This window comes from Abramis brama (genome assembly GCF_963993115.1).
Source record: "Abramis brama genome assembly, chromosome: 9".
Lineage (NCBI taxonomy): Eukaryota > Metazoa > Chordata > Actinopteri > Cypriniformes > Leuciscidae > Abramis > Abramis brama.
Genome location: NC_139971.1, coordinates 6654953 through 6681563, shown reverse-complemented (window position 1 = coordinate 6681563; position 26611 = coordinate 6654953). Strand labels below are relative to the sequence as shown.

The 26611-nt window shown below is 40.1% G+C and overlaps 1 protein-coding gene across 2 annotated transcripts in view; it reads right to left on the bottom strand.

Moving 5' to 3' along the window:
• The window catches only part of cdon (cell adhesion associated, oncogene regulated), a 39790-nt gene extending 13725 nt beyond the window's left edge, over positions 1–26065 (bottom strand). Inside the window, exons 1-10 of one of the 2 annotated variants that reach the window (XM_084124581.1) lie at positions 25594–26065; positions 9459–9598; positions 9002–9280; positions 8048–8194; positions 7808–7951; positions 7251–7541; positions 6557–6826; positions 2898–3181; positions 2093–2267; positions 759–872 (exon numbers count right to left, since the gene is read on the bottom strand). In XM_084124581.1, coding sequence (XP_083980707.1) covers positions 759–872; positions 2093–2267; positions 2898–3181; positions 6557–6826; positions 7251–7541; positions 7808–7951; positions 8048–8194; positions 9002–9280; positions 9459–9531 — 1777 coding nt within the window. In that variant the 5' untranslated portion in view covers positions 9532–9598; positions 25594–26065. Of the gene's footprint in view, positions 1–758; positions 873–2092; positions 2268–2897; positions 3182–6556; positions 6827–7250; positions 7542–7807; positions 7952–8047; positions 8195–9001; positions 9281–9458; positions 9599–23511; positions 23672–25593 lie in introns of those variants that run through there. The other variant, XM_084124582.1, reaches the window with a different exon arrangement.
• Between the last annotated feature and the right edge of the window lie 546 nt (positions 26066–26611).

The window sequence follows — 26611 nt, the reverse complement described above, 5'->3', positions numbered from 1 at the left end:
TGTCATCGTTTACTTGCTCTTTTTTTGATTTTGTAATGGAACACAAAAGAAGAAATTCTGAACAACTTTTATGCACTCTTATTACAGAGTTGTGCAGGGATGAAGAAGTCAAAACCTGAAAGACTAATTCGGGACTGGTTCCCTCGAGATTTTCCTATGGGGTTTTATAATGGTGGTTTTCATTTTATAAGTAAAACAAAGCCAGTGGTAAACTTAACTTAACTTGTTCTACAACGTAAACTGCACACACTCACAGCCCAAACGTTCTTATCTAGTTACTTATAAGCAACATACATTTTCACAAAGAAACAAAACATTAAAAATTTGAGTTTTCAGAATGGGTGTAAATTACGATGTAGAACAAAACATCAAAATAGCGTCTAGTTATGTTTACCACAGGCTTTATTTTACTCGTAAATAAAAACAAATAAAATTATTCCCCATAGGAAAATCTCGAGGGATCGAGGGAAGAATTAGTCTTCCGGGTTGTGTTGTCATCCCTGCACCACTCTAATATGACCATAAGGCTATTTTATGGCTTCCGAAGACTCAAAATAAAATAAAAAGGTTGTGTAGACTAAATTTGTAGTGCTTTTTTGGAGCTTAACAGACCCTGGTCACAATATGTTTCCACTATATGGGGGAAAAAGCAGCATAGGCATGTCTACAGAGGACACATGACAGGATTTAAATTTAAGTATATCACTGATAATTAGTAAGCAGAAGTGGTGCAATATGGTTTTGGGATGTTCTCCTACCTCTGTCATGTATAACCACTCCATAATAAGTGTTAGTGGTTTTATCTTCCGGCACTTTCTCTGGAAGAGACACAATTGGAGCCTTGGAGGGATTCTTATTGGGGGAAGTTCTCTCTGAGAGGGAGAGAAAGAAAGAAAAAAATCAATTTGATTCCTAATGCTGATACAGCATGATCATTAAGATTAATAATATAATTCTTAATGAAGTATCTTATGCTAACTAAGGCTACATTTATTTGCTCAGAAATAAAGTAAAAACAGTAACATTGTGACTGTGAAAATTAAAATAACTGTTTTCTAGTTTAATATATTTTGTAATTTATTCCTGTAATGGCAAAGCTCACGTGTCACATGATCCTTCAGAAATCATTCCAATATGCCTATTTGGTAAGCAAGAAATCTATTATTAATAAATTATCTTATTATTATCAAACGAGTTTTTGATGAATAAAAAAAAATAATAATAATACATTTATTTGAAATAAAGTAACATCTTTACTGTCACTTTTGATAAATTTAATCAATATATTAATTTCTTTCAAATGAAGAAAAATAATGCCCAAAAATTGCATCTCTTGATGTAAATAACATCACAAGATCTTGTATTGACAATGCAAGAGTCAAGCCCTCTGTAAAGTCTCCTCCAGCACATCCCAATGAATTTCAATGAATTCAAGGTCTGGACTTAGAGGTGCCGATTCATGTGTGAAAATGATTCTTCATGCTCCCTCCTAAATATTCTTTCATAAATTTCAGCCTGATAAATCTTGGCATTGTCATCCTGGAATATGGCCATGATGTGTCTTCCTACATGGTGGTTTAAGAAATGAAAAGCTACACACTCCATAAATTAGTGTTAGATGAACTGTTGCCAAACATATAACATGCTAGAAACATAATAATCACTGCAATAATGATCCAATCATAGACTCTTAAGCATTTGCTTATTTAAATCAAAACAGCGATTTTTTTATTTTTTTGGCCGGGCAGTGTGAAAATATTTTGGTGAAACTACTACTGTACTAACATGCCCAAGACTTTTGCACAGTATTGTATATATTTTTTTGAAAAGTACTATGTATATATGAAGAGTTCAGATGCAAAAGCCTCTAAGTGCCATCTGAAATTTTCTTCTAGAATGATCATTTTTATCAAGCTTGTATATTTAAGTTCAGTAATTTCACTTAAATGACAATTAATAGGTCATTTGCATTGCCATTTAAGTGAAATTACTGAACTTAAATATACAACGTTGATAAAAAATGATCATTCTAGAAGAAAATTTCAGATGGCACTTAGAGGCTTTTGCATCTGAACTCTTCATATGTTCTCACCCTTTCCAGTGCGGAAGGTCAGCATGGCAGGCTGACCCTCTCCTGCGGCGCTGCGGGCCACCATCAGAACCTCATACAGGCTGGACGGTTCCAGCTCAGACAGGGGCAGAGACTTCTCACTGCCCGGCACCCGCACTGTGTGCCAGTTCCCCACCACATTCCCCATGTCGTCCACCTACAGGGACATACAGCACATGCACAATCAGGGAACAGTCTTACCGTAAGCAGAGATCTAAAGCGCATGGCCGTTTCGTTTCAACCCTCATATTCTGTGTTTGACTTTGCACATACTGCACATAAAGTTCAACAAAGAACAGTAACTTCTTTCTTGTTGTCCTACTCTGAATCATAACAAAAGATAAACCCACTCAACTATTCCTGAGAGCACAAGCTATGTCATTTATTCCTGAGCCAATGTGACAAGCGCTGCCAATGCAATCTTGAAAAGAACCAGAGCAGTTTTATTAGTCAAGGGAGCTTATTATTGAAGAAAACACAGGCTTTTAAAGAGGAAATTACCAACTTCTTACCAAAACGCTCTTGGCTGGCAAATACGGCTGAATTGTGTTAACACTGACTTTGCAGTAAACGGCACAGGGCGTTGTTATGAGTATGTGCTCATTCTCAAATCTAATAGCTATAAATCTGACCTTATAACTAACGTCAAGGAAAAAGAAGAGGGTGGAGCGAGATTCAGTCATTCTTGACGGGGTAATAATAGTCTACATTTTGTGCCCCTCTTAAGAAGTACATCAGTAAAACATTAATAACGGAAAATATATGAGCATACTTTGTGATTTCTTACCTTGCGGTATTTTACAAAGTATGCATTGATAGGGATGCCCCAGTCCCGACCTGCTCGCCACTCTAGATCATACATGTTGGGTTTGTGCGTTTGCGGTGGGCTGATTATGATTGGTGCTTCTGGCGTCGGTTTGTCGTTGATTCTCTCAGTGGGCTGTCCTATAGTTTCTCCAAGCCCCTCCTCGCCCATGGAGAGGAACAGTTCATCACCCTCATCACTCTGGATAGGGAGGACAGAAGGCTGCGTCTCCATTGGAACTCCAGACATGGAACTAGACTGTAGTTCTATAGAGGAATAAAAATGTAATATCAATTAATTACTTACTACTTATAGAATAAGGTTATGGTTAGGGTTAGGTTAGTTGCTTGAACTTCAGCATCATTTTCTGTTATTACTATAGTGAGTACATGTAACGTGTAACTACATCACATTAAAAGTGTTACCAGTTTACCTTTCAAGTATTAGCACAGTACTGTACTGTATATAGAATTGTTAAACACAGCTATAGTACTTTGCAATATGCAAGACTAGAAACATTTACATTTTCAACTTTGGCATTCAAATAAAAAAGCTGCGAAGGAATGTTTAATAACATTCTATTATTCGTTTAGTTATTTTCTTAAACCCCACCAGAATGGTCCACTTGGTAATCCATGCTATTTCGAAGCAACATTAGTTTCTGACACTGGCTTGGCAGTCGATCATCTGAACAGAATTTTTGTGAACTTGGATTTAGTGAAAGATGACATAAACTTGCACACATGTGGATTTCTTTTATGTTTGAGTAGCCATGCATGTTGTATACACATTACAATATCCAAGTCACTGCAGAGTAAGAGTCAGATAGCAACTGAATAATCCCAGCTAAACAGCTGAAAAGCATTTGTAGGAGAGGTGAGGTTTGTTGCTGGTTCTTGGGGTCTCTCATTCTCAGTTGTTGGGTGTGTGGCACTGGTTTACCTTACAAAACAAACAGCCTCAGAGTCAGTAACACTAGAGCTCAAACTGGGCCTTCAGCCAGCCACCACACATTCCACCCATCTGCCATTAAAATACCAGAGAGAATACACCAGCTCAACATACCCACCTTCCAATCATGTCCTGTTTGAGCCATAGGGCAAGCCCTGAATAATTCAAGGGTAAGCCACTGTCTTACACCTGGCATTTAAAAAGAATGAACAGAATTTGAGTAATACTAACAATGCTAGGACTCAGTTTGAGGTTGCCAGGCTGTTGCTAGGGCAGGGATTGGCAAACTCAGTCCTTGAGGGCCACTGTCCTGCGAAGTTTAGCTCTAACCCTGATAAAAATCACCTGCCTATAGACTTCTAGTCATCCTGAAGACAATGAATAGCTTGTTCAGGTGTGTTTGATTAGAGATGGAGCTAAACTCTGCAGGACAGTGGCCCTCCAGGACTGAATTTGCCCACCCCTGTGCTAGGGTGATCTGCATGGTTGCTGCTGGGACATTGTGTAGCTGCTTACTGGCACGAGTACGGAGCTCACCTCCAAGTCATGGTATTCTGGTCTGACTCTGGTTCCTCCTTCAAAATAGGTCTATGGGCCTGTCCCAATGCCCAGAGTTGCGGCCGAGGCCACTTGAAAGAGCATGTGTGCAAGACTGTCCTAGGTCAGACAATACAGAGGCTCAGTGCCCTTAATGCACACTAGCTCCACAAAAGTTCTACACACATGTGGTCTTTACAACTACTTGAACATTTGGGCCTAAATGCTACATGTATGTAAACAAGTGGTCAAGTGCAAAGACTGCAAGTGTGGGTATTGGGACGGGCCCACAGTAATTTTCTTTTTTAACCTTTTTCATCTACCAGTCGATATGAGGTACTAATTTCCATAGCACAAACAGTACTGGAGCCAAATCTTAGGTTATACTGACTTAAGTTACGGGTTTGTTCAAAACCCTAACCGTAAGTATGAGCAATAGTAATAGTGATGCGTGCCTTAGCAAATACCACTAATGAAAGCAGGATACAGTAAATATTGTTCTTATGCTTTGATCTTGTCTCTTTTTCTGTACAGTAGGTCTTTCTCCTTTGTGACTCACATGTGCACAATCATTAATGATTGGCGCGCAGGGTACAATATAAACATTACAAGGGAGAGACAGAGACACAGAAAGCGAGTTTGAGAGGAACAGTCAGGCCTCAGACAGCGCTCGGGCTGTACATCATCCCAACTCACCAGGAAGGCTTATTGGATGCCTTAAAATTGATTTAATTATCTACTAGGAAAACAAACGAAAAATATTGATGACTCATCTTGTTCACTGGGGCATATACACATTTCTGTCCAATCAAATGCTCTCTAGATTGATTATGCCCCTCCGTCTGCCTTTGAATAGGAAAGGCTATAGGAATAGCATTGTCAATGGTTGTGACAAACTAAAGCCTATAAAACAACGAGGAAATTAAACCATGTCAAGAACAGGAAATTAAACAGCACACGTCAAGACATTTCATGGGGTCTTTAAGAACATAAGACCAATCAGCATCCTTCGCAAAATAGCGGATCACGTCTAATGCTGTTTATTCCTTTTCCAGCAGCCTACGGATTACATATCTATCTCAAATCTTGCCGTTAAACATAAACAACTCTGCTTTTACACTGACCTGAATTTTATCAGTGCAAAATAAATCACTCTTGTAGCTGAGCCAGGAAAAAAGTGATACGAGCCAACATTTGGAAAAGACCTCCTTCATATTTTATCTATTCTGAAGTCTGCATATCTCTAAGCTTATCAATCATGTTTGGAGACACAAAACAAGGCTGAGGAACAGCCTCAGAGGAGGTCAGGGTAGGGCTGTGTGTGAGAGAGATGTGTATTAATAAATATAGGGCTAGTTGTGTGTGATGTTGACAGCTGGGTGGTCTGGTCCTCGTCATAACCTTGTGTAGTTACTCCTTACATTCCGCTGTCCAAGAGCTTATCCCCAACAGCACGCACAAAGCTCGCTCTCACAGCCTTCTCATTGCCAGCCAAATACACACACCCCAACTCCCCCTTCTCCAACCAAACTCCAGCTAAACTCTCTGCCCTGCTGGAAGGATATACTGTCCCAACTCACTGTATGGTAAACCTGTATCTTCTGCTGGTAAAACACTGTTTGTATATATAATATATATAATATAATATAATATAATATAATATAATATAATATAATATAATATAATATAATACAATATAATATAATTAGACTGTCAAAGTTAACGCATCTGATTATCATTTAACGCAAATAAATTACTGAAGCACGTGAAATTGTGTCATTCACATCACAAAGTTAGATGAACTTGGGACACACTGAGCATCTACAATGGTGAAAGTACTGTAACCCTGGTATGCTGAAATTTCTATAGTGACTCTTCAACCCAATTTCACTTCTCTGTTTGCGATCAGATCATTTTAAGCCGCTAAACTCTGGGAAAGTTTATATATATATATATATATACACATATATATATACATATATACATACATATATATATATATATACATACATATATATATACATATATATATACATATTATATATAAAATGAAACCCTTCATAACGGTTCTAAGGGGTGTTCTGGGTAGAACAGAAGGTTTTGCTAGGGTGTTCTGGGTAGTTGCTATAGAGTGCAGTGGAGCATCGTCTTACCTGATTGAACACTGAGTCTTCCTGCCGATTGTGCAGAGCTAATGCCATTGTCAAACAGGCACTGGTAGATTCCCTGATCTTGAACCGTCACTGAAGATATATGAAGGGAGAGGCCAGAGATTTGAAGGTGGGGTAACGACGAGAGAGGGGCAGAGTTGTGGAGCCATGTGATTTTGGGGGTTGGACTACCACTGGCAGCACAGGTAAATCTCACAGAGGAGCCCACAGTCACAGCCTGATCTGACAAACCTCGCAGGATGCTTACTTGCGCTGTAAAGAGGAAAAGCATGCTGGATTTATTATACACATAATGAAATAATACTCCACATGAACTATTACTGATGGAATGTGGGATATTTCTTCTAAATATTACCGTCATCCGATCATTCTGTTGTTCATTGTTTGGAAATTATGTATAAAGAAACAAAATGGCAATGCTTCCATTTGTTGCGCAGTTGTACAAACATTTGCAAAACAGGTTTTATTACTGAGCAAATATGAACAAGTTTTACATAATGTCTCATTTTATTGCATATTTTCCAAGTAGGAAATCTGAAATTCTGACTTGGAAATTGGAAAACCTTCATGCAGTGAGCAATAAAATGGTTGAGGAGCTTGAGAGGAACCTGAACTACATGGACTAAGCTACCCTAAACCTTGGTAACATGACGGGATATTAATAATATTTCCTTACCAAGCACATTCACAGTGTAGTTGAAACTGACCACAGCTCCACGGTCAGTCAGAACAGAGCAGCAATAATGTCCTCCATCACTCAGTTGAACGTCATTCAACACCAGGTTTCTATGCAACAACATCCATTTGGAGCTCAATGAAAGCTCCGCCCCATCTTTAAACCATTTGACTTTTGAAGAAAGACTTCCTGATACGACACACTCTAGGGTCAGAGATCCAGACTGGTCCACTGTAAGATTGCGAGGGGTGATGGGATAGACAATCCTTACCGGTGAAGAGCCTTCTGAATCTACATGAAAGAAAGAATGCAATAGTTTTATCTTCCCATCATATTTGCAAGATTGTTCTACTAAATCCATAAATCTTCATTCTTTCAGATATATTACATACAATTTTAATTTACAGTACACACCCAGAAAAAAAAAACATTCAGAATATATAGCTGCTTATTTTTACAGCATCATAATTTATAAAAACAATGTGGGAAATCAGATGTTAAACTCTCAAAACTTCGTGATACCTAGAGAAAAAACGAATAGAGTTTGCTCAACCAACCTTTGACTATGAGTTTAGTGCCATGAGCTTCTACTTGAGTCTCTCGGGTTAGAGGATTATAAGCACCACACTTATACATGCCCTGATGTTCTGAAGACACTGACACAATCTGAAGGTTCCCGGAGGGCAGGATTAAATACTCATCTGAAAAATAGACAAAAGAAACAAACTTTCGAATTGTTCAATTGTATCTTCATGTGCTTCTGAAGGGTTTGGCATTTGAGGCCGTCTCGTCTGTACCTGTAGACTGTTCCAGCCATTTCCCCCGTATCCGGTAGCGTGGCAGAGCAGGCGGATTGCTGCGAGGAAGTGGGCATTCAATAACAGCAGTGTCTCCCTTATTTACAGTAAATGATCTCCGATGGGTCTCCGCAAACTCCTCAATATCTGAATGAAGAAACCGTAAGAGTACTCAATCACTTCACAGCAATGTGTAAAAGAACTCTGAAGGGGTTTATTTTGCGAGATGACCAGCTGATTGAACATTATCCTGCTTTTTAGATGACTACCTATGAAGTAAACCAATAAATGAACATGAACAACAATGAACAAAGTATTGATTTTAAGTAGAAGGAGGAAGCTGTGGCGTTATATGAGAGACAGGAAACTAGCACAGATGTTAAATTATTAAGTTCAACAATCATTATACAAAATATCTAACCAAAAATGTGGCAACTGACCAATCAGAATCAAACATTTGTGAGAACTGTGTAATAAACTGGTATATCCATTCATAGCAGCAGCACTTCACACAAAGACCTTCTGTCAATGAGGTGTTTATATTGGATTGTGATTGGCAGAGAACATGTGCTTTCCACTGAATAATGCAGCCTTATCTGCAACCCTGATCAGACCCTGGGTCGAACGCAGAGGGGTTGCGTCCGATAGGTCGCCCTTCCCGGCATCAGCTCTCAGTACGACACAGGAAAACCCTGGGCTCATTAAGGATACTGCTGAAGAGGTGTCTGGATAAGTGCCAGACTGAAAAGAAAGACCCATTTCCTTCCCTTCCAACACTCATCTATGGTTGGCCATTCTAACAGTGTTAATGGCTCGAGAAATCCGCCTTCTGATACTTCCTGTCTTTCTTCACCAGCAACCTCTTTGAAGTGCATTCTTGTAGGAGTGTTGCTCTTACAGCTGCACTGAGAGTGTATTTGTCAGCATACTATGAGTGTGATTATATGCGCCTACCTGCAATGAGCACTCGTGCATGGCGGCTGATGATGGAGCCTGTCTCGGAGTGAGCCATGCACTGGTAGGAGCCCGTGAAAGCCGGTTGGAGGGATGGCAGTGAGAGGGAGCCTGGACTAAGTTCCACTCCAGACTGGTGGCTGGGGTCTAATAGTCGACCCTGAAATACCCAGCTGAGTCTGGCTGTAGCTGGACGCGCCGTGCAATGCAGATGGACCGCTCCGCCTTGCTTCTGAACCACAGAGAGAGGCTCCACACGAAAAGAGAGAGACAGAACAGCTGAAGAAGACAGACAGAGAAAGAAAAGAAAGGAAAGAGATCAACAGACCATAATCCATAATTATTATTCCTTCAAACCAGCTGAGAAGACCAGTTTGGACCATTGTACGTGGTTTCAATTTCAATTGCTCGACATAGGTGTGTGCTAACGTTTTTTTTTTTTTTGTGTGTTACTCACATGGGCAGTTGAGGAGGAGGGTATGGCACACACACAGCACAGCGGACAATAATCTCAGGCCACCGTCCTCCATGACGCTGTTTCACCTCTGTGCACTAACCTGGGGCCTAACACACACCCCCTCCACACACACTCCACACCTGAAATGCATAAAGACAAAGCAGAAATATTAAAAAACATTCATGGGCAATACGATGACTTAAAAGGCTAAACATGGTTAATGACAACAAAGGCAGTCACTAGCCAAACATAGAATGTGTAGAATTTTGCTACATTTTGTGTTGATTGTGGAGGAAAATCTTCATAATACATTTTTTTTTTTTTTATATTATCGTTCACCAGATGAAAAATGCAAGTCTGATCACTTAGAAAGGTCATAGCACATGTATCTTAAAAAAGAAACACAAATTAATGTAACATTCATGACTGTAGCACAAATGGTAAGCACCAAATGGTAAATGGTAATAAATGGTAAGCACCAAACCCTAAGCACCAATAATTAAAGCTACCCACATATAGGCCTACTCTTTATACAGATATCGAGTAGCACTGTTTTCATCTTTCATCTGTAGCTGGCTGACAGATTCAGCTTGTAGGAATAACAACACCAAACATTTTACAGTTAATCCTAAACAATACTTTTAATAATCTTTATGACACATCCCCTTATACAAGCCATTATCTCACACAGACTTCCCCCGATGAGAAATTTCTTTCTGCTGATCTATGACCCATTCCCACAAAGTGCTTCTCTGATGAAACAGAAATTCCTGAACCTCTATGCCCCCCATCCATCCTCAACCTACATTCCATCTTCTCCCTTCCTCTCTTTTGCCCCCTTCATTTCTGCTCATCTCTGATGGACTGAATTTAAGGGATCTGCTTATGGTCTACTCTTAATATCACTATCCTGTCACAGTGCACTGCTTTCTCACAGACTCACTGTAGCCTGAAGAGTCTACACATGGCGTTCACACACTCACAATCTCAAACGCCCTAAAAGGAAGACAAGGGGAGCACCCAAAGGGTGAGACACGGAAAGGAGTGAAAGGAGTGTAATTAGGAGCATTCTTCTTTGCTTTTGAACCCATCCCTCCCCTAGAGCCGGTCCTCTGTATCTGGGCTGCGTTAATCCGGAGGGCCTTTGATCACAGGCTCCTGGTCTGTGAGTGTAGTTTGGGCCAGGGGCTGGTGGACAATGGCCACCCAGCTGTGATATTCATACTGTGGGTGCCATGGGGCTCTGTGCCCAGCCCAACATCACCCCAAAGGACAGGCCACTCGACTGGGTCAAATTAAAGGAGTGATGTCTGGGTGAGACCACTAGAGCTGAACAGGTCTGTGACAGGACACACACGCTCAAATTTACTCACACTCAAGCGTACTAATACCTTCTCCTGTCTTGCTTATTTCTCTTCACCATTTTTCTTTAGCAGTGCTTGCTATGACGAGCATCATTATTAGCTACTATTTCTTATAGTGTGCTAAAGACATGATAGCTCGAATTATGCACACTGCTGAGAATAAGCGTCCTATTAATTAAACAATAAAAAGAGCAAAATAAAAAAAAAAAAATCCCATAAACTTAGACTGAAGCACGAGTTAGGCTATATCTTGAGACCAAACTAGGGAGTGGGCTCTTTTGTCAGCCACCTGGCAACCACTCATAACACCCTACAATCCACATAACAATTCCCTATCAATCATTCATAGCACCCCAAACACCTAATAGCATTGTGCTAAAAAACACAAGAACATATTAGCAACCACACTGCAACGCCTTGTCAACTACCCACAACACCTTAACATTGTGACGCAGGCTTTGGATGAGTGTTGGATGTAAAAATCTAGTTAATTGTTGCATTATGAATGAATCTACCTTCCCAACATGCATTTAAGCTACAATGTGACCTAAAAACCAAAGCATCAAACATATACATACATATCATCTCCCCCGCCCCCCCGCGGGACCACTCAGAGGAAGACGAAGTAGGAAACACAGGAAATAATAAACTCTCCCAGCCTCCCGCTCACGCCCCCTCTAAACCAGAGGTCAAGGGTCACCGGAGAGCAGAAAGTCAGCGGGTGTCTCCCAGTCATAGCCCCACCCCTTGGGGTCACCCCAAAAAACAAGGTGAGAAAAGGGGAGTGTGTCTGCACTTGACAAACATAAAATACACCACGACAGGCAAGAGGGGAGCAAGACAGACAGGCCTTAAATAAATCTACACACTTCTGTAATCTACACAAATTTCATAGAAACTTTACAAAAGTTTGTCTAAATTAAGCAGATCTCAAGAGTAAATGTGTATGAAGTGCAATAAACGTGTGTGTACATGGTTCTTCAGCCCAAGGATTCTAAGTGAAGCATGTCTTTGTCCATGAGTCCCAACAAGCCCTCTGCAGTGCCCCTATGCCATCAGTGGAAACAATCTTTTCACTCCCAGAATAATAATATATAATTACAACAATAGCGACAGCCTTAAATGAAACACACAGATAAAGATGAGCAACATCGCCCCATGTGTACGAGTGTATGCTTAGAAGGTGATGGTATGTACCCTTGGAGGGTTGAGTATAACCCTGGATCGAGATATCTGAGTACCGCTGTGCCTCTTGCTATCTCTGCAACAGATCTGGCATGACGAGGAAACACAATCATCATTCCTACGTTTTATCTTTGTGCCTTTCTTTTGACATCCGCCTGTATGTGCTAGGCTCAGGGCAGAGAGACACTTTGTAGGATATCTGCTGTCCTCCATCAGAGAGAGAGAGACAGGCAGCTACAACTAAATGCAGGCAAGAGAGACAAGCAGGGAATTAGATCAGTCTAGAGCCTTCAATAACAGAGATATAAGTATAGCGAGAGAGAGAGAGAGAGAGAGAGAGAGAGAGAGAGAGAGAGAGAGAGAGAGAGAGAGAGAGAGAGAGAGAGAGAGAGAGAGAGAGAGAGAGAGAGAGAGAGAGAGAGGTAACGGAGTGCCGAGACATGTCTGATAGCAGAAGGGAAGGGAAGTCCCCTATACCTGCTGAAGATATCCATCATACAGGCCACATCAAAAGAGAAGATTAAGGGCAAAGGGAAAAAATTGCAGAAGGAAGCAAGGGGCTAACAGAGAGAATTACAAACATTAACCTAATATGTAATATCACTTTACTGATGACTCGAGCAAGAATGCTTGCTAATGCAGTTCTTTAACCTATTACTGAGAAAGCTTTACTCTTAGCCCTCCATTCCTTGCTGGAAGAACCTGCCTAAAAGTATGGAACAGCTAATAACCATAAATTACCAGCTTTGACCAACTAGAAAACCATATCATTACACCATCAGAAGATACGTTTGGCTTGATTTTCCAGCAGCCCTCTACTGAAACACTAACAGACAAGGAATCTTCTTGTTAGCTTCTTGATTAGCTCTATTAAACAATTTACTGAAGATTAAGGATATTGGTAGTGTTACTGTTAGTAAATCATACACAGCTGATGTCCAGAGTTTTTGTGCTGAAAAGAGACGAGCTAAGACTAGCATGAATTTCCATGTTGGTTGAGGCTGGTTGGCTATTGGTCAAGCTAGTGGGCAAGAGCATGCCGTTTTCTCTAGGTTGTGAAGCTGGTTGACCAACAAAGTATTTTCTCAAGCTAGATATCAAGCCTAGTGGGGACAATAGCCCTCCAGCATCCCATCCCAAAATGCAACATATGCTGTTCAGTAGGGGTATTTGATTTACAGGGACAGATCTCTGGTCAGTTTGCTTCCCTAGAGCAGGGTTCACCAATCTCGGTCCTGGAGGGCCGCTGTCCTGCAGAGTTTAGCTCCAACCCCAATTAAACACACCTGAACCAGCTAATCAAGGTCTCACTAGGCATACTAGAAACTTTCAAACAGGTGTGTTGGAGCTGGTTGGAGCTAAACTCTGCAGGGACAGCGGCCCTCCAGGACCGAGATTGGTGAACCCTGCCCTAGAGTCTCCAAAAGTTGTGGAAGACCTCTCATACATGCCTCTCTGCATTCTGTTTTTGCATTTACAAACTCGAGTCAGGACTTTCTCAAGCCAAAAGAGAAGTTTCACACACACTGAGTGCTTTTCTGAGAGGCTTCCAGAGAGCTTGATCCAAAAGCAGTTCAGCAAACCCACAGGCAGTTGATGATCGTAAATCTATCCTTATCAGTTGTCAGAGTAAAAGCTGTTTTTCCTTTCTGTTTTCTCTCTGGAATGAGGGAGTAAGTCCAGGGTCATACCTGAGATGAGCTAAAGTACAGATTCATCTCCTTAGGATGTCTAAAAGCATCTGTCGTTAAAAATTATAATTTCTACAGTTTTACCAAGACTATTCCAGACATTATTTCAAGTGTAGTATAGCATACCTGAAAATAAAAGTTGGCTCTGATACCCTCATATCTGTATGTAACACATAGCCTCTGGAATAACAGTCTGCTGGAATGCTGGGTACTCTTGCAGGAAGATGGATGCAGTGTAAGCAGAAAATGACACAGGATGACAGCAAGGAATATAAACATTCTGTCAAAATCCTAGGTGTGTGTGTGTGTGTAAAGGGGGCTGGAAGTGGCACCTGCAGTCCTATAAAAAAAAAAGGTGTTAACGGGAATAGATGAGTCTTTCTCTGCAGGCAGTGCTCGATGTGTCCTCTGCCCAGATTCCTGTCATATTGAATAAACATGGACAAAAGACCCCACAAGGCTCTAAAGAACAGGTCACGACTGGAACAAAACTGGAGGCCTGAATATCACCGCAAGGAAACAAAGAAAGCTAGCAGTGGAAGACTAACAAAAATGGAACACAAATGCTTGTCTTAAGAAACAAAAAAATAAGTGGTATGGCTATTGTCATTAGGGACTACAGGAAATAACCAAAAATAGAACACACAAAGCAGCAAAAACATGAGGGGCACCATAATGAGAAAGAGACCGAAAGACAGACAACAGAAGACACCATGAAAGCAGGAGAAGAACACAAGAGTGAGTGAATATCTTTTCTGATAGTCTGATCTGACCCTATGTGGTGAGGTTGATACTCTGCCATATCCTAAACCTGTCCACACTTGCCCCCCACAAACACTGACAGAGGAGTCGCTCTCCAAACATTCCACAGAGAGAGAGAGAGGGGTGAAGGAGAACAAATAAAGCAGCACAGAGGTTACAAAAATAAAATAAGAAAAATATGACACAAAAAGAGAGGTGAGAATGAATGAAGTAAGCCCCTCAACAGTGAGAGAAAGACAAAAAAAAAGTGAGACAGGAAGAACAGGGCTGTGAGGAAGGGAGGGCCAGTGGGGAAAAAAGGGATTCATCAGGAGGTGAATACTTGCCAAACCTCAGCTCATTCCCCCCAGATAATGCCTGACAGACAAACTCATACTATGTGAACCTGGCTTGTAATCCTCCCAGTCAACTGACATTACAATGTCTTGACTTGGTGCAATCAGAGAGACCTGGCAAGCAAGATAGGTCAGGAGATGGAGAAGGACTGAGAGACTGAAAGTGGGTGTGGGAAACAAGGCACAGTATGGATGGCCCGAGTGGGGCTAAAAACAGGCTACTATTGGTCCAAGTGGCAGGAATGAGGGCAGCTCCAGGCCATGCAGATGGGACTAATGAATGGAAATACTGGGCCTCTGAACTGAGCAGTGATTAAAGGGAGCAGACATTATTAAAAAAAAAAAGAGAGAGAGGAAGAGGAACAGGAGAGAGAATCAGAGACATCTGTAAGGTACTAAGCATTAAAATGGGAGCAATTGCTCTTTCTTTTACAGTGAACAGAGATGGGAATCAGACTAGTTAGGCAGTGCCCATCATTAAAAGGCTGCAGTGCCAAAGAAAAGGCAAACAGAGGTTAACTTTCAGCTGTTCTCTTTAGCGTTGTAAAAGAGTGGGTCAGCATGTATGTGTGTAGAGCCATTACGTCAGGAGTTTGATGCTACTTCGCAGGCCCCAGCCATAAAACACAAATTTTCTCTGTTGACAGGAAATCACATCAGAGTCTACAAAGTGCGGACGACCTTGGGGTGAGATACTCGTGGGGTGACAGGGCACAGCCTGGGAGACCGCGGTGTGGTTAACAGAGAAAGGAAAGATGGGAGGATAGAAGAAAGGAATGAGAACAGAGGCCCCAGGGATCAGACAGTCACCTCTAACAAAGCACTGTTTACCAAGAACACACATCTCCTTCCCTCCTCTCTCCTCCCGGGGGGGGGGGGGTTCAGAAGCAACAACCCTGTCTACCTCCGCCTTCTTCCCATGAGTGCCAGGCTTCAGACCAGGGAGACAGTGCTAATTCCTGCCTCGGGCTGCTTGGCCTTGGTCACAAACACTCTGCACACAGATCACCCGGTGAGACAGGGTGGGAGGGAGACCCTTAGCCTCAGTACAGTACAGAAGAACCCTCTTAATTGGAGTTTGTTCTGTGGCGTCTTGTTTGCCTGGGAATAGAAGGGGGAGGTAGTGTGGAAAGGGAGGTGGTGAGGGAGGAGGGGTGCAGAGGTAATGGGGGCTGTTTCCCAAGGTTTTCAACAACAGGGATTAGGCAGAGGACTGAAACTCAATAGGGTCGTCTCGGACACTGGAAATGGATCTCAGGGTATCCCACCACACAAGGCCACAGCCAAAACTGTGGCAAAGCAACACACATAGCTAACAACACCCACAGAATTGTGGGAGCTAAAGAATATCCTTCCAGCTGAGTTCACAGCTACTCAGAACCCTCGAGGGGACGTTTGCACACAGGAAGGGTAATTCTAATAGAGAGGTGGAATGTTAGAGACAGGAGAGACAGCGGTTCTGTCTGCCCAGAGGGTATGCTGACAGACAAAGTTGATAGGCAGGCTGTGCCAAGAGTGTCTGATTCATCAGGTAAGCAGTGGAGGATGAGAGCAAGTGTGTATGTGTGGAGGTTAGAGTCAGCAGAGCATTAGATGACTTCTCCAGTAGATGCCAAGCACTCAAATTCCAAAAGCTTTGAATTGAAAAAAGAGTAACATGTCAGACCTGTGGCCTATTTATCTGCACATGTTCCAGACATGTTGAGCTGTGGTTGCACATGTGGGAAATGCAGGTTTGAATTTGGACTGTACTGCATTCTCTGTACATACTCTTTTGCAAATTTAAATGTCTTGCAAATTTAAAGACAGACTTCAATTTTCAATAGGACAAAGGCTGCAGAAAAGTTGGAGGCAGCTAGTGGTTTTCCATCTAATGTCTGCATATCTCTGCTTTCTCTCTGCTCTCTCTCTCTCTGCTCTCTCTCTCTCCTTAGATTCAGTCCTCCCTCGCCCTCCTGGATTCCATCACCTCTCCATCCATAACAGGTCCTGCTCAGTATCCCGACGATAGGTCTTTGGCCTTGTACCAAAAGCACTCACAGGGCAGGAACATATATTAGAAGCTGCAATTCAGAGCATGCACAAAACAAAAACAAGACGACAGCAGGACTTGAAATCATCACTGGAAAATCAGGAACGTCACCCTAACATTCATGCTGGCCCAATACCCAAGACTGTAAGAGATAAAATTCATAAGTAGACATGTACTGTAAACTCACTAGGGATGCACCAACATGAACATTTTGGCCGATAACAACAACCGATAATTCTTTATTTTTGTAAGCCGATAACCGATATATTGGGCGATAAATCTAAATCCAAATTTTAATATAATTTTTTGAGAGCCTGATTACAAAAGCAAAAGTCTCACCATTAAAAGCCATGTCCCAAGCACTTCAACATAAATCAAACATATACAGCAGTAGCCTATAGTGAACCAGTGTAAGATTACACTCTGATGGTCAAATTTCTTTCAAATTTTCAAAAGTCATTGGACTACACGTATAAAAAAAATTTATTGCATGTGCCATGGATAATTAAAATGATTAAGATTTTAATTAAACCATATAGTTTATGAAAATAATATGCAAAAAAGGTGCTAGTTATTATTAATAATGCATCAGTCCTGTTCTTGAAAAAGAAACATCTCAAATTACTATTACTGTTTCAAATAACGGCACTGCTGTTTGAGTTGCAAGCGCTGAAGCTGAAGCGCTATGTTAGCGGGTTAATTAACTCATCGAAACCTATATAAGATTAATCAGATAATTATGCAACATTAACATAATATTACAACTTATATCTGCACAAAATGACACGAATGCACAAGTTTGTTCCCATAACAAAGTGCTGAAACACGACAACTAAACCCAAAGAATTCGCAACGTTTTATTAAAATATTGTTCTCTTTACAATGTTATGTAGCCTATATGACAGACTTGCGCTGCACATGTTAAACTTAACTGTATTTTCCTTTTCAAAGTGATTCCAATAATATTTCAAGATATTCAAAACCATCATGATGAACAGTGCGCATCTGAAGTGTCTCAGCTGAAGGGATTAATACATTATCTATTTAATATATCGGTAATTGTACCAAGATTCATCACAAATATTTGATTAGGCTAAGGGTATAGAACTGTGCCTTTTCGACCATTGCTTTTTCCAAATTGAAAAATTATCCTCCTGGAACAAAAACAAATAAGATCTAAGAGGCTGTGAAGACTGAATTATTCTTTCTGAGTGTGTTGAAACCCCCCCAAAATCATAAGGCCAACTCTCTGCCTTGTATGTACAAGCTTGAGAGCTCTGAAATAAATATCTACTCCAAACACCGCCTCTGACTGAATCTATTTAGGTTGTCTAAATGTTTATCTGGCTTGTCTTGTAGTCCTCTGCAAGCCAAGGGGTCATGTTTTCTAGCGCTTCCAAAATAACAAAACAAATTGTGTGGTGCGAGTTCAACAAACATGCTTCTCTGGATTGCTATCACTGGCTTCATGTCAGATTGTTAAACTCTCAGTCATGTTGGGCTTCGGCCGTTCTCTTAACCTGGAGGTGTGAGCAGATTGTGGACAGTGGCATCAGTTGGTGCCAATAACATAACCTTCATTAAATAATAATAATACAGCTTGCATTCAGTACATTTGCAATACACCTTCCGACTACTGGGAGGACAGTAGTGGCACATTGGTTTCAGCAGATGGGGAAAGCTTATAAAAGGCCTCATTCAGAGTACAAATGGATGAGGTTGTCTGTCTCAGAATCATAAATATTATGCATCTCCCATTCTGTATCTTAATCTAATCTGGGCTGTACTAAAGAGATGGGTCAGAGGCGTAACAATGCAGGGCCTTCTTTGGGCTAACCCCTGTAATTAATTCCTGTTTCCTGAAGCAGTTGGAAAAGACTATAAATGACCGTTTAACTCTGTTCCCCAGAGGGGCTGCCTCTTCCCGCATTGCGAAGCTCAAAATGGCACTTGCAACCACAGGCAACTACAGTAGTAGTAGTACCCACAGTGCCTTAGGCTCTGATCTGCCAGTTATGCAGACCTTCCAAACAAACAGTCTGTTTGTCAGGAGCAGGGGGGGAGCCAGCCACGGCCGCTTTTGCCTTAATATAGTCCTGCTGATCTGTTGCCTGGCTTGAGCTGTAGAGAAAACCCATGTCAGATGTCGCTTATGGGCTGCAGTGTTTGAAATAGAAAGCTGCGGTGTAGCTGGGCTGGTACTAAACAAGTTGAAAGAAAATCAAGAAAGGGTTCTGACTGCTCGCGGGGCTGGACTGAGAACAGGAGCTGGTGAAGAAGGGTCAGTTCAGGAAGTCTCAGAGAAAATAACCTTAAAAACAGGAAGGTGCTGAGGATGCAGAAAACCCCTCCTACATTCTGCACAAGGTCAGGGCTCTCCTGTGAACAGTTTAGAAATGCATCTCAAACATTGCCACGTGTCAGTATTCTCCAATTGTCCCAAATATTGGGAAAGTCGATTGGTGCATAGTTAAATAATGATGAGAAATGCATTCTTCGCAATAAGTGTCCAAAATAAATAAATAAATGAACAAATTTAATAAATATCAAACATGCTTATTTTGAATTTATAACTTTTTTCTATTTAGAAATACCTGTCAAACTAATCTGAAAAGACACAAGTGGTTTCTTAAACAAAACAGAACCGTGTCCTTTTGTAAAGGTATAGCAACAACGCTTGGAAATTTCACTAAAGAAAGTTGTTAAAGCAATGTAAGATGTCACAGAAACTGAACAATCTGATCAAATAAAATTAGATTAGTGAAAATATAGTCATTCTTTAATGAAAAACATGTTTAGTCATGTTTAGTGATTTTAACAGACTGTGTCCGTCATTAACTTTTTCTTTGCTCTCGCTTTAAGTCGTAATTATGTTAGTTTTGTATTTGCAGTGACGCAAAGGTGTAATGACAAAGCTGAAGAGAAAAATATTTTGATATCTAGCTCATAGGTGAGCAGAAGGTACAGCTTTTCTGTTTAGTATGCCAATTAATTATGTGTAAAATCTAAGGAGTAGATTTTAAGGATGGGTCTACATTTTCTGTTTAAACTCCAAGGACGTTAAAACTATGATGGGCAATGAATCACAAGGAACAAATTCTTATTGTTGCCTCAGACCAGTGGGAGACGACCTTGGCGTCTCCGTCTAGTGAATTCCATTGTGTTAGGATCATCTTTTTAGAGCAAAATTTGCTCTAATCTGTTACAATCTGTTGAGCGAGAGGCAAAACCTGTGAGATATACCATTCACCCGATGTACATAGCTGCTGGACGGTATCCATCACCGCTACCAGGACCTTAAATCACATCAGCAAAGCTTTAGCAGCCAGACGTAATCCTTCTCCAGTTCCTATGGCTCTTGAAAAAGGATGGCGGCTGTCAGCTAACCCGAACTAATGAGACCTGGACTTCAGGGATTAAAGGCAATTATTCCGGGTGGTGGACCAACTCAGTATCACTACAGTTATGGTAGGTGAAATGGTACCATCATGAAATCTTCCAACTCTATGAAATATCCTTTATCCTATTTGAAGTCAGACGTCACGTCGCAATTAAAAATAACCTCAAATTTGTTTGGTGGTTCCTCTAATCAGAATGAGGCTGATCAAGTACGCAGTGTGACGGTATGCTTGCCACACCGCATGACCACATTTGTCCCGTCTGCATGGAATGAGGGCAGGGCAATATATTGAAAATCCATCATATACATTACTCACATTGACCTTCATAAAATTAAGCAGCAGTGTATTTTGGTTACAAATGTTAACAAGTTAGATCACCTATATAAAGCTAAATCATTTCATTTCACCATCTATGGCCAATAGCTAATCTCGGAATGACGCTGAGAGCAAAGTTCATGGCCCAAAGCTAAATAAACCTTCAAACCAAACCACATAACCCTACGAAATCACTTTCATCCCTCCCTACCCGGGGTGGGGGTAAAAAAAGCTGCCTAACATCTGTTGGGCAACAGAGGCTGGGCAGAGGATGACTCTCTGAATACTGAGTGCCCCCTAAATGACTCTCCAACTTTCTGTCTTTCGTTCAAGTCTCCCACGCCAACACGCCCGGACTGAAAGCTACTCAAACACATTCATCACTCATTTTTAATGTGCATTTACATTCTATCCTGCCCACAGCCCAAACATACACAGATGGAACTAAAAAAATTAGCAGAAAACTTATTCTGAATTGCTCAGTCCACTTTTATGAAAACTAGCCCACCTCTTCCTCCCCAGTCTGATCTTTCACAACAACAGTCCTTACCAGAGACAAGGTTTATGCTTTCCCATGTATTGATCTAAAGCAGAGTTTTCAACTCATAAACTGCGACAAAATACGACAGACCACCAGAATGACTGGAAAGTCCATCACTAGGTCCGAATCATTACACATGCTTACATTCAAATTGGCCAATTAGCATACCTTTTCAACAGCCCCATGTGTTTATCATTACCCAGAACTCTCTAAACGGCCAAACATTATTCTAGCGCTCTAAATAGAACTGCAGCGTTTAGCTCCAGTCTGCACTGGATAACCGATGCCCTTCTAATGATTTATAAATGCTCATAATTAGTGAAGGAACACTGATGGGTCATGACTTTACAATCACAATGTCATCAAGCCATTTAAAGTCCCCCTGTAGTCAACAATGTTATCCCTTAAAACTCATCTTTGATCACCAAAATTACATATTTAAAAGTTTTTTCTTTGAAAAAAAATGATTCATGCCTTAAAATAGCACCCTTGCCTCATTTAGTATCTGCAGCTCTATGAATATGCAAATTAGCCCCGCCTCCACTCCCTCACACCAGCTCAGAGATCCACTCATTGATGATCACACATTGATGTTATTGGTTACAAGGTAGTTTGTGACGTCAGAAACACCAGGGATTTCAAACCGTGTTTTTGAGACTGTCTTTGGTTCACTGCAGTTTTAAGGAGAAAATACTCAGCAATGGTGTCGACTTATGATTACACATGGTTTGTCTTAAAGCAAATTAAAAACACCACATAGACATATAACATTAAAAGCTTGATTTTCACCACAGGGAGACTTTAATTAGGAAGCTAAGAGGGCTTTGACTACAGACGTGAAAAGGAACAAAACGGGAAAGCAAAAGCAACTGAAGACGAGTACTTCAAATTATCCAGCAAGATAAATGTTAAGTTGCGGGAAAAAAGAGTGACCTTTGAAACGAGTAATCCTCCAACTAAAGAATGAGAGGATGAGTTAACAGGAAATGCTTTTTCGTTCCGCCCTCCAGGGCAAAACTCAGATTGAGAGTGTCTGAGCATGGGTTCTCTGAAGGTGCCCACCTGTGGCCCAAAGCGTCAATGAAAAATATTCAGGAATATATTCTGCTTTCTGGAACATCAACTCTTCCAGATTCTAAGTGCAGCCCCTATGTAAGAAAAGTCAGTTTGAAACAGTGAAGGCATACGGGCATCATTCTAGTAAAAGGAGATCTCATCTGAGATGTGGGAGCTTAATAAACACTATCAGTAAACGATCAAATGTGACAGAGGAAGAGGACCGGAAAACTTCCTTTTCATCCTTCTCTTTTTAAGCTGATGAAAAAAAAAATAAGAGGGATGGTGAAACATCTCCATGGTATATTCAAATACTTGTAGATACATAGGCATTATATTTTATAACTATATAAATATACAATAATTTATCAGAACTGTATTTTCCTGGCAACAAAACAATAAGGGGTTTCTCAAACAGAGTGACAGCCTTAAACTAAAACTAAACAGATAAAGAAAAGAAAAAAGGTATGTATCAAATTAAATGGGTTCATTTACATTACTATGTGAACGAACTGATTCCCTAGAATGAATCAATCAATTTCTAATGCTTTATGATGTTTGATTATTTCAGCTCACTCAACTCTAAAGCTATGTGTGCAATTCAAACACATAAAAACAGTGATGTAGCATTATGAAAATTAAAGGCTACTTGTTAAAAAAAACTGTTTTGAAGACAGCCGAGCCATTGTCAAGATACTGAAAAAGTAATTACGTTTCTACTCGTTTGATAACAGAAAAAGCAAAAACTAGGCTACTTCCCAATATGAAGGGAAAGTGACATCCTGAACTGTACAGTCACATGGGAATTGAGAGCAAACCAAAAATATGACCGAAACAACAAAACTAAACTTTCTACCACAGCAACACATATAACACACAACAACTCAAGCTGTATATATTTGTGGTTATGAACTCTAAACATGGTTTTATCTCTAACTAGAGCGACGGGAAACAATTTAGACAGTTCCAACTGTGCAAAGTGAGATTTTATTGTGCAGTGATTATGTTTATGATGAGATGATAAGCATATGTTTAACCCATCAGAATAGTTGTCTTTCTCGACATACTTTATTCTGAGAAGATCGTCGGAAAAAATGAGAGCCGACAGGTGAAAGAGAACATGTTAGATGATATGCGACCAAGCTCAACATTCCTGCCTGGACAAAAATAAAGACATGATAAAAGTTCACTCCGCTGTCCTACAGTCTCTCATCCCTTAATTCTCTACGCCTTTCACATGTCCCATAAAATACCGCAACGTGACTACACAGCATTTTTCAGATAAATATATGGTTTGGTAAAAGTAGCGAAAATAATAATAAAAAATAAAAATAAAAAAAACACATTCTTATGATCATTCATAACACTTGCCTTTTCCTGGGAAGCACTTTTTAAATCTTTTATTGTGTTGGTATCTTGAGACGATCTCTCAGCCTCTTTCTCTCCCGAGCAGAAAGCATGAGGGCTTTGTTACCCAGCAGTCATGTTGTCCTAACCTCTCTTGATCACACAAAAGCCACTCACATGCCACATGTAGGCATCCATTTACGCCTCTTTAGAAGCAGAAGATCAAAAGAGTCATTACGCCCACAGGAGGAACAATACAGAGATACAAACCTCTATCTGCTCCCGGAATCATAAACATAAGTATGCAAATAAACAATCTTTTTTTTTTTAAATGATCTACAAAAGCCTATGAATATACCGAAGATATGACAACCCATCAAATATAAGACTATCTATTACACTGTGACAGTTATGAGACATTTAATATGAATTTGGGTTAGTTTAAACTCTACAGAGAGTTTGATCTTTCAGCTGCGAGGTTATTATAAATATCGACATATTTCCTTAAATCGCTTTTAACCAACTTAACGGCACGCCTTAAAATACAAGTAAATTCCAGCAGTTTGTCTCTTAAAAAAAAAAAAAATGTTTTCATCTTAAGCATATTTCAATCAATGCGGTGTAGTTTAAAAAGCCTTTTATCTGCAAGGACTGAAATTCAACTAATAGGTCATTATGACACTTAAATTATTTAAATGCAGCTCTAAAATAACCAATTCTGTAAATTCTCTATTCAATTTTTCTATTTTATTGTCTTTCGTTCTACTGCTATTTATTTTCCAGAAAAAAAAAGAAGAAAAAAAACATGGGTTCTGTCTCACAGGTATCTCGTTTCACAGAGCCGAGTGTTTGGGGTCTGACTAATACATATTGTGGGGTTTGTTTTCATCAAGAAATTGCTCAAATCAAACTGCAATAGAGGTGAAGACATTACCTTCTTTCCATGTTAATAAAGACTTACAATTACAAATACATTCATTACATAAGATGGATGACAACTTAGACACTTCAGAGGAATGCCAGCAAAAAGCAGTTATGTTAAGTGATTAGGCACACTAGTTTAAGGTTTTATTTACGGATTCAACAGCCAAACCTTCCCTAGAAGACAAACAAGTGCTTATGGACACACTAACAATACAAACAAAACACTTGTCACAGAGGAAAACATTTCCAATAGTTTTATGTTTTCATATTTACATAGATAAATCTGAGTGCTCTCAGGGCCAACAAGAACATCATGTTGTGTTCATACGGTTATAGTTATGATTAAAGTCACTGTCAGAAAAAAAAACTAAAGTCAACGCAGGAAAACTGAAGTGGTTTCATTCATGGGATAGAAAGTTTTTTTTTACACTTGCCACTTTTATACAGGGACAGTTTGAACAGTCTGAAACTTTCAACACACTTTACACTCAGTAAAAGGGTGTTCATACATTCCAACATAAAATCTTTTAAACGTACACTCTGTAAACTTGTATTTACACTAAAAACTTGGTTTACACACTTCAAACTTTGTTTCAAATTCTTGAAACTTTGTTTATAAACTTTTTTTTTTTTTAAATGTTGTTTAATGCACCCTTTTTACATTTGTTTCTACATCCTTTACAATTACAATTTACACTGTACATTCAAATACTTTGTTTCAAGTCTTTCAACTTTGTTTCTACGCTGTCTACACTACTGTACATCCTGTAACACTCAAATAAGTTTGTTCTAACTCTTGAAACTTGATTTCTTTAAACTTTGTTTGTACACTCTTTACAATATGGAAAGCGGGTTGTTTATGTATGCCAAAACAAAACTTTTTCACTTGGAACTTTATGCCAATACATTACACTTTGACATCTACACAGTTTACAGTGACGTCGAGTTTGGTGTAAAACTTTGTTTTCACATCTACACGTTCTGAGGGGAAAATGATCTTCATGCATTCCAGAACAAAAATCATGTCTAACACTTTACACTTTCTCCTCATCTATGGTGTTTGCAGTGCGTCTCGTGCAGGATAAATGAGTGAATACACATGAACTCTTCGCACTGTTACACACTTCAGCGGAAGAGTCCCTTCACTGTGGCGGTGTGTGAAGCCTCTCCAAATGTTCTTACCTTTTACAGGAGGGCAAAAGCTGCGGGCAGCCGGACACACTAGCAATGAAACACATTCTCTTGATAGCAGATCCGTACGGGGCCCTCCATTAGACGCGGGCGCAAAGTGCAAAACAACGGGAAAAGGAATAACGATATGCCGTTGCGTTGCTCTCTGTCCAGGACGTACAGACGCGTGAACGCAGCCGAGTCAAAGTCAAAGTACGTACTCAAACCTTCAGGTCCCGGTGAAGTTCGTAGTAAGTGAACCCTACTCGTCTAACTGTTTCACTTTGTCTTCTCTTTCCCCTGCACACATTTACTCTCTCTCTACTACTACTACTGTCTTTTTCTACACACACGGAGAGTGAGAGAGGGGATCATATTGCTCTGTAGCTCGTCAGAGCAGGAATGTTCCAGCCCTACAGCAGCAGGGCAGAGCTTCAGTATGCAGGGGGTTGCCCTACTCTACTGCCTCTCTCTGTGTGTGTGTGTGTGTGTGTGTGCGCGCGCGCTTTAATGAATATGAGCACCATAACCAACATTACCCCAGTCATCCTCAGCTTGCATTTGTCAGACTGGAATTATTTTCACTTCAGTATTTATTTAAATTTAATTTAGTGATATTTATATGCTTGGTTTTAACTAAAATAATAAAACAATAATAGGATATGTTATTAAAAAATGTAACACTTTGCAATAAGATTTGTTCCAAAAAAAAGTACATAAAAATACAGTAAAAATAGCAATATTGCAAAATATTATTACAAATTAAAATAACTGTTTTCTATATTAATATATTTTAAAATGTAATTTATTCCTGTGATGTCAAAGCTGAATTTTCAGCATCATTATCCCAGTCTTCAATCACATGATCCTTCAGAAATTATTCTAATATGCTGATTTACTTACATATTACATATAAACATATTACATATAAACATTTCTTATTATCAGTGTTGAAAACACTTGACTGCTTAACATTTTTGTGGAAATATAGTGAAATAGAACTTTTTTCAGGGTTCTTTGATGAATAAAA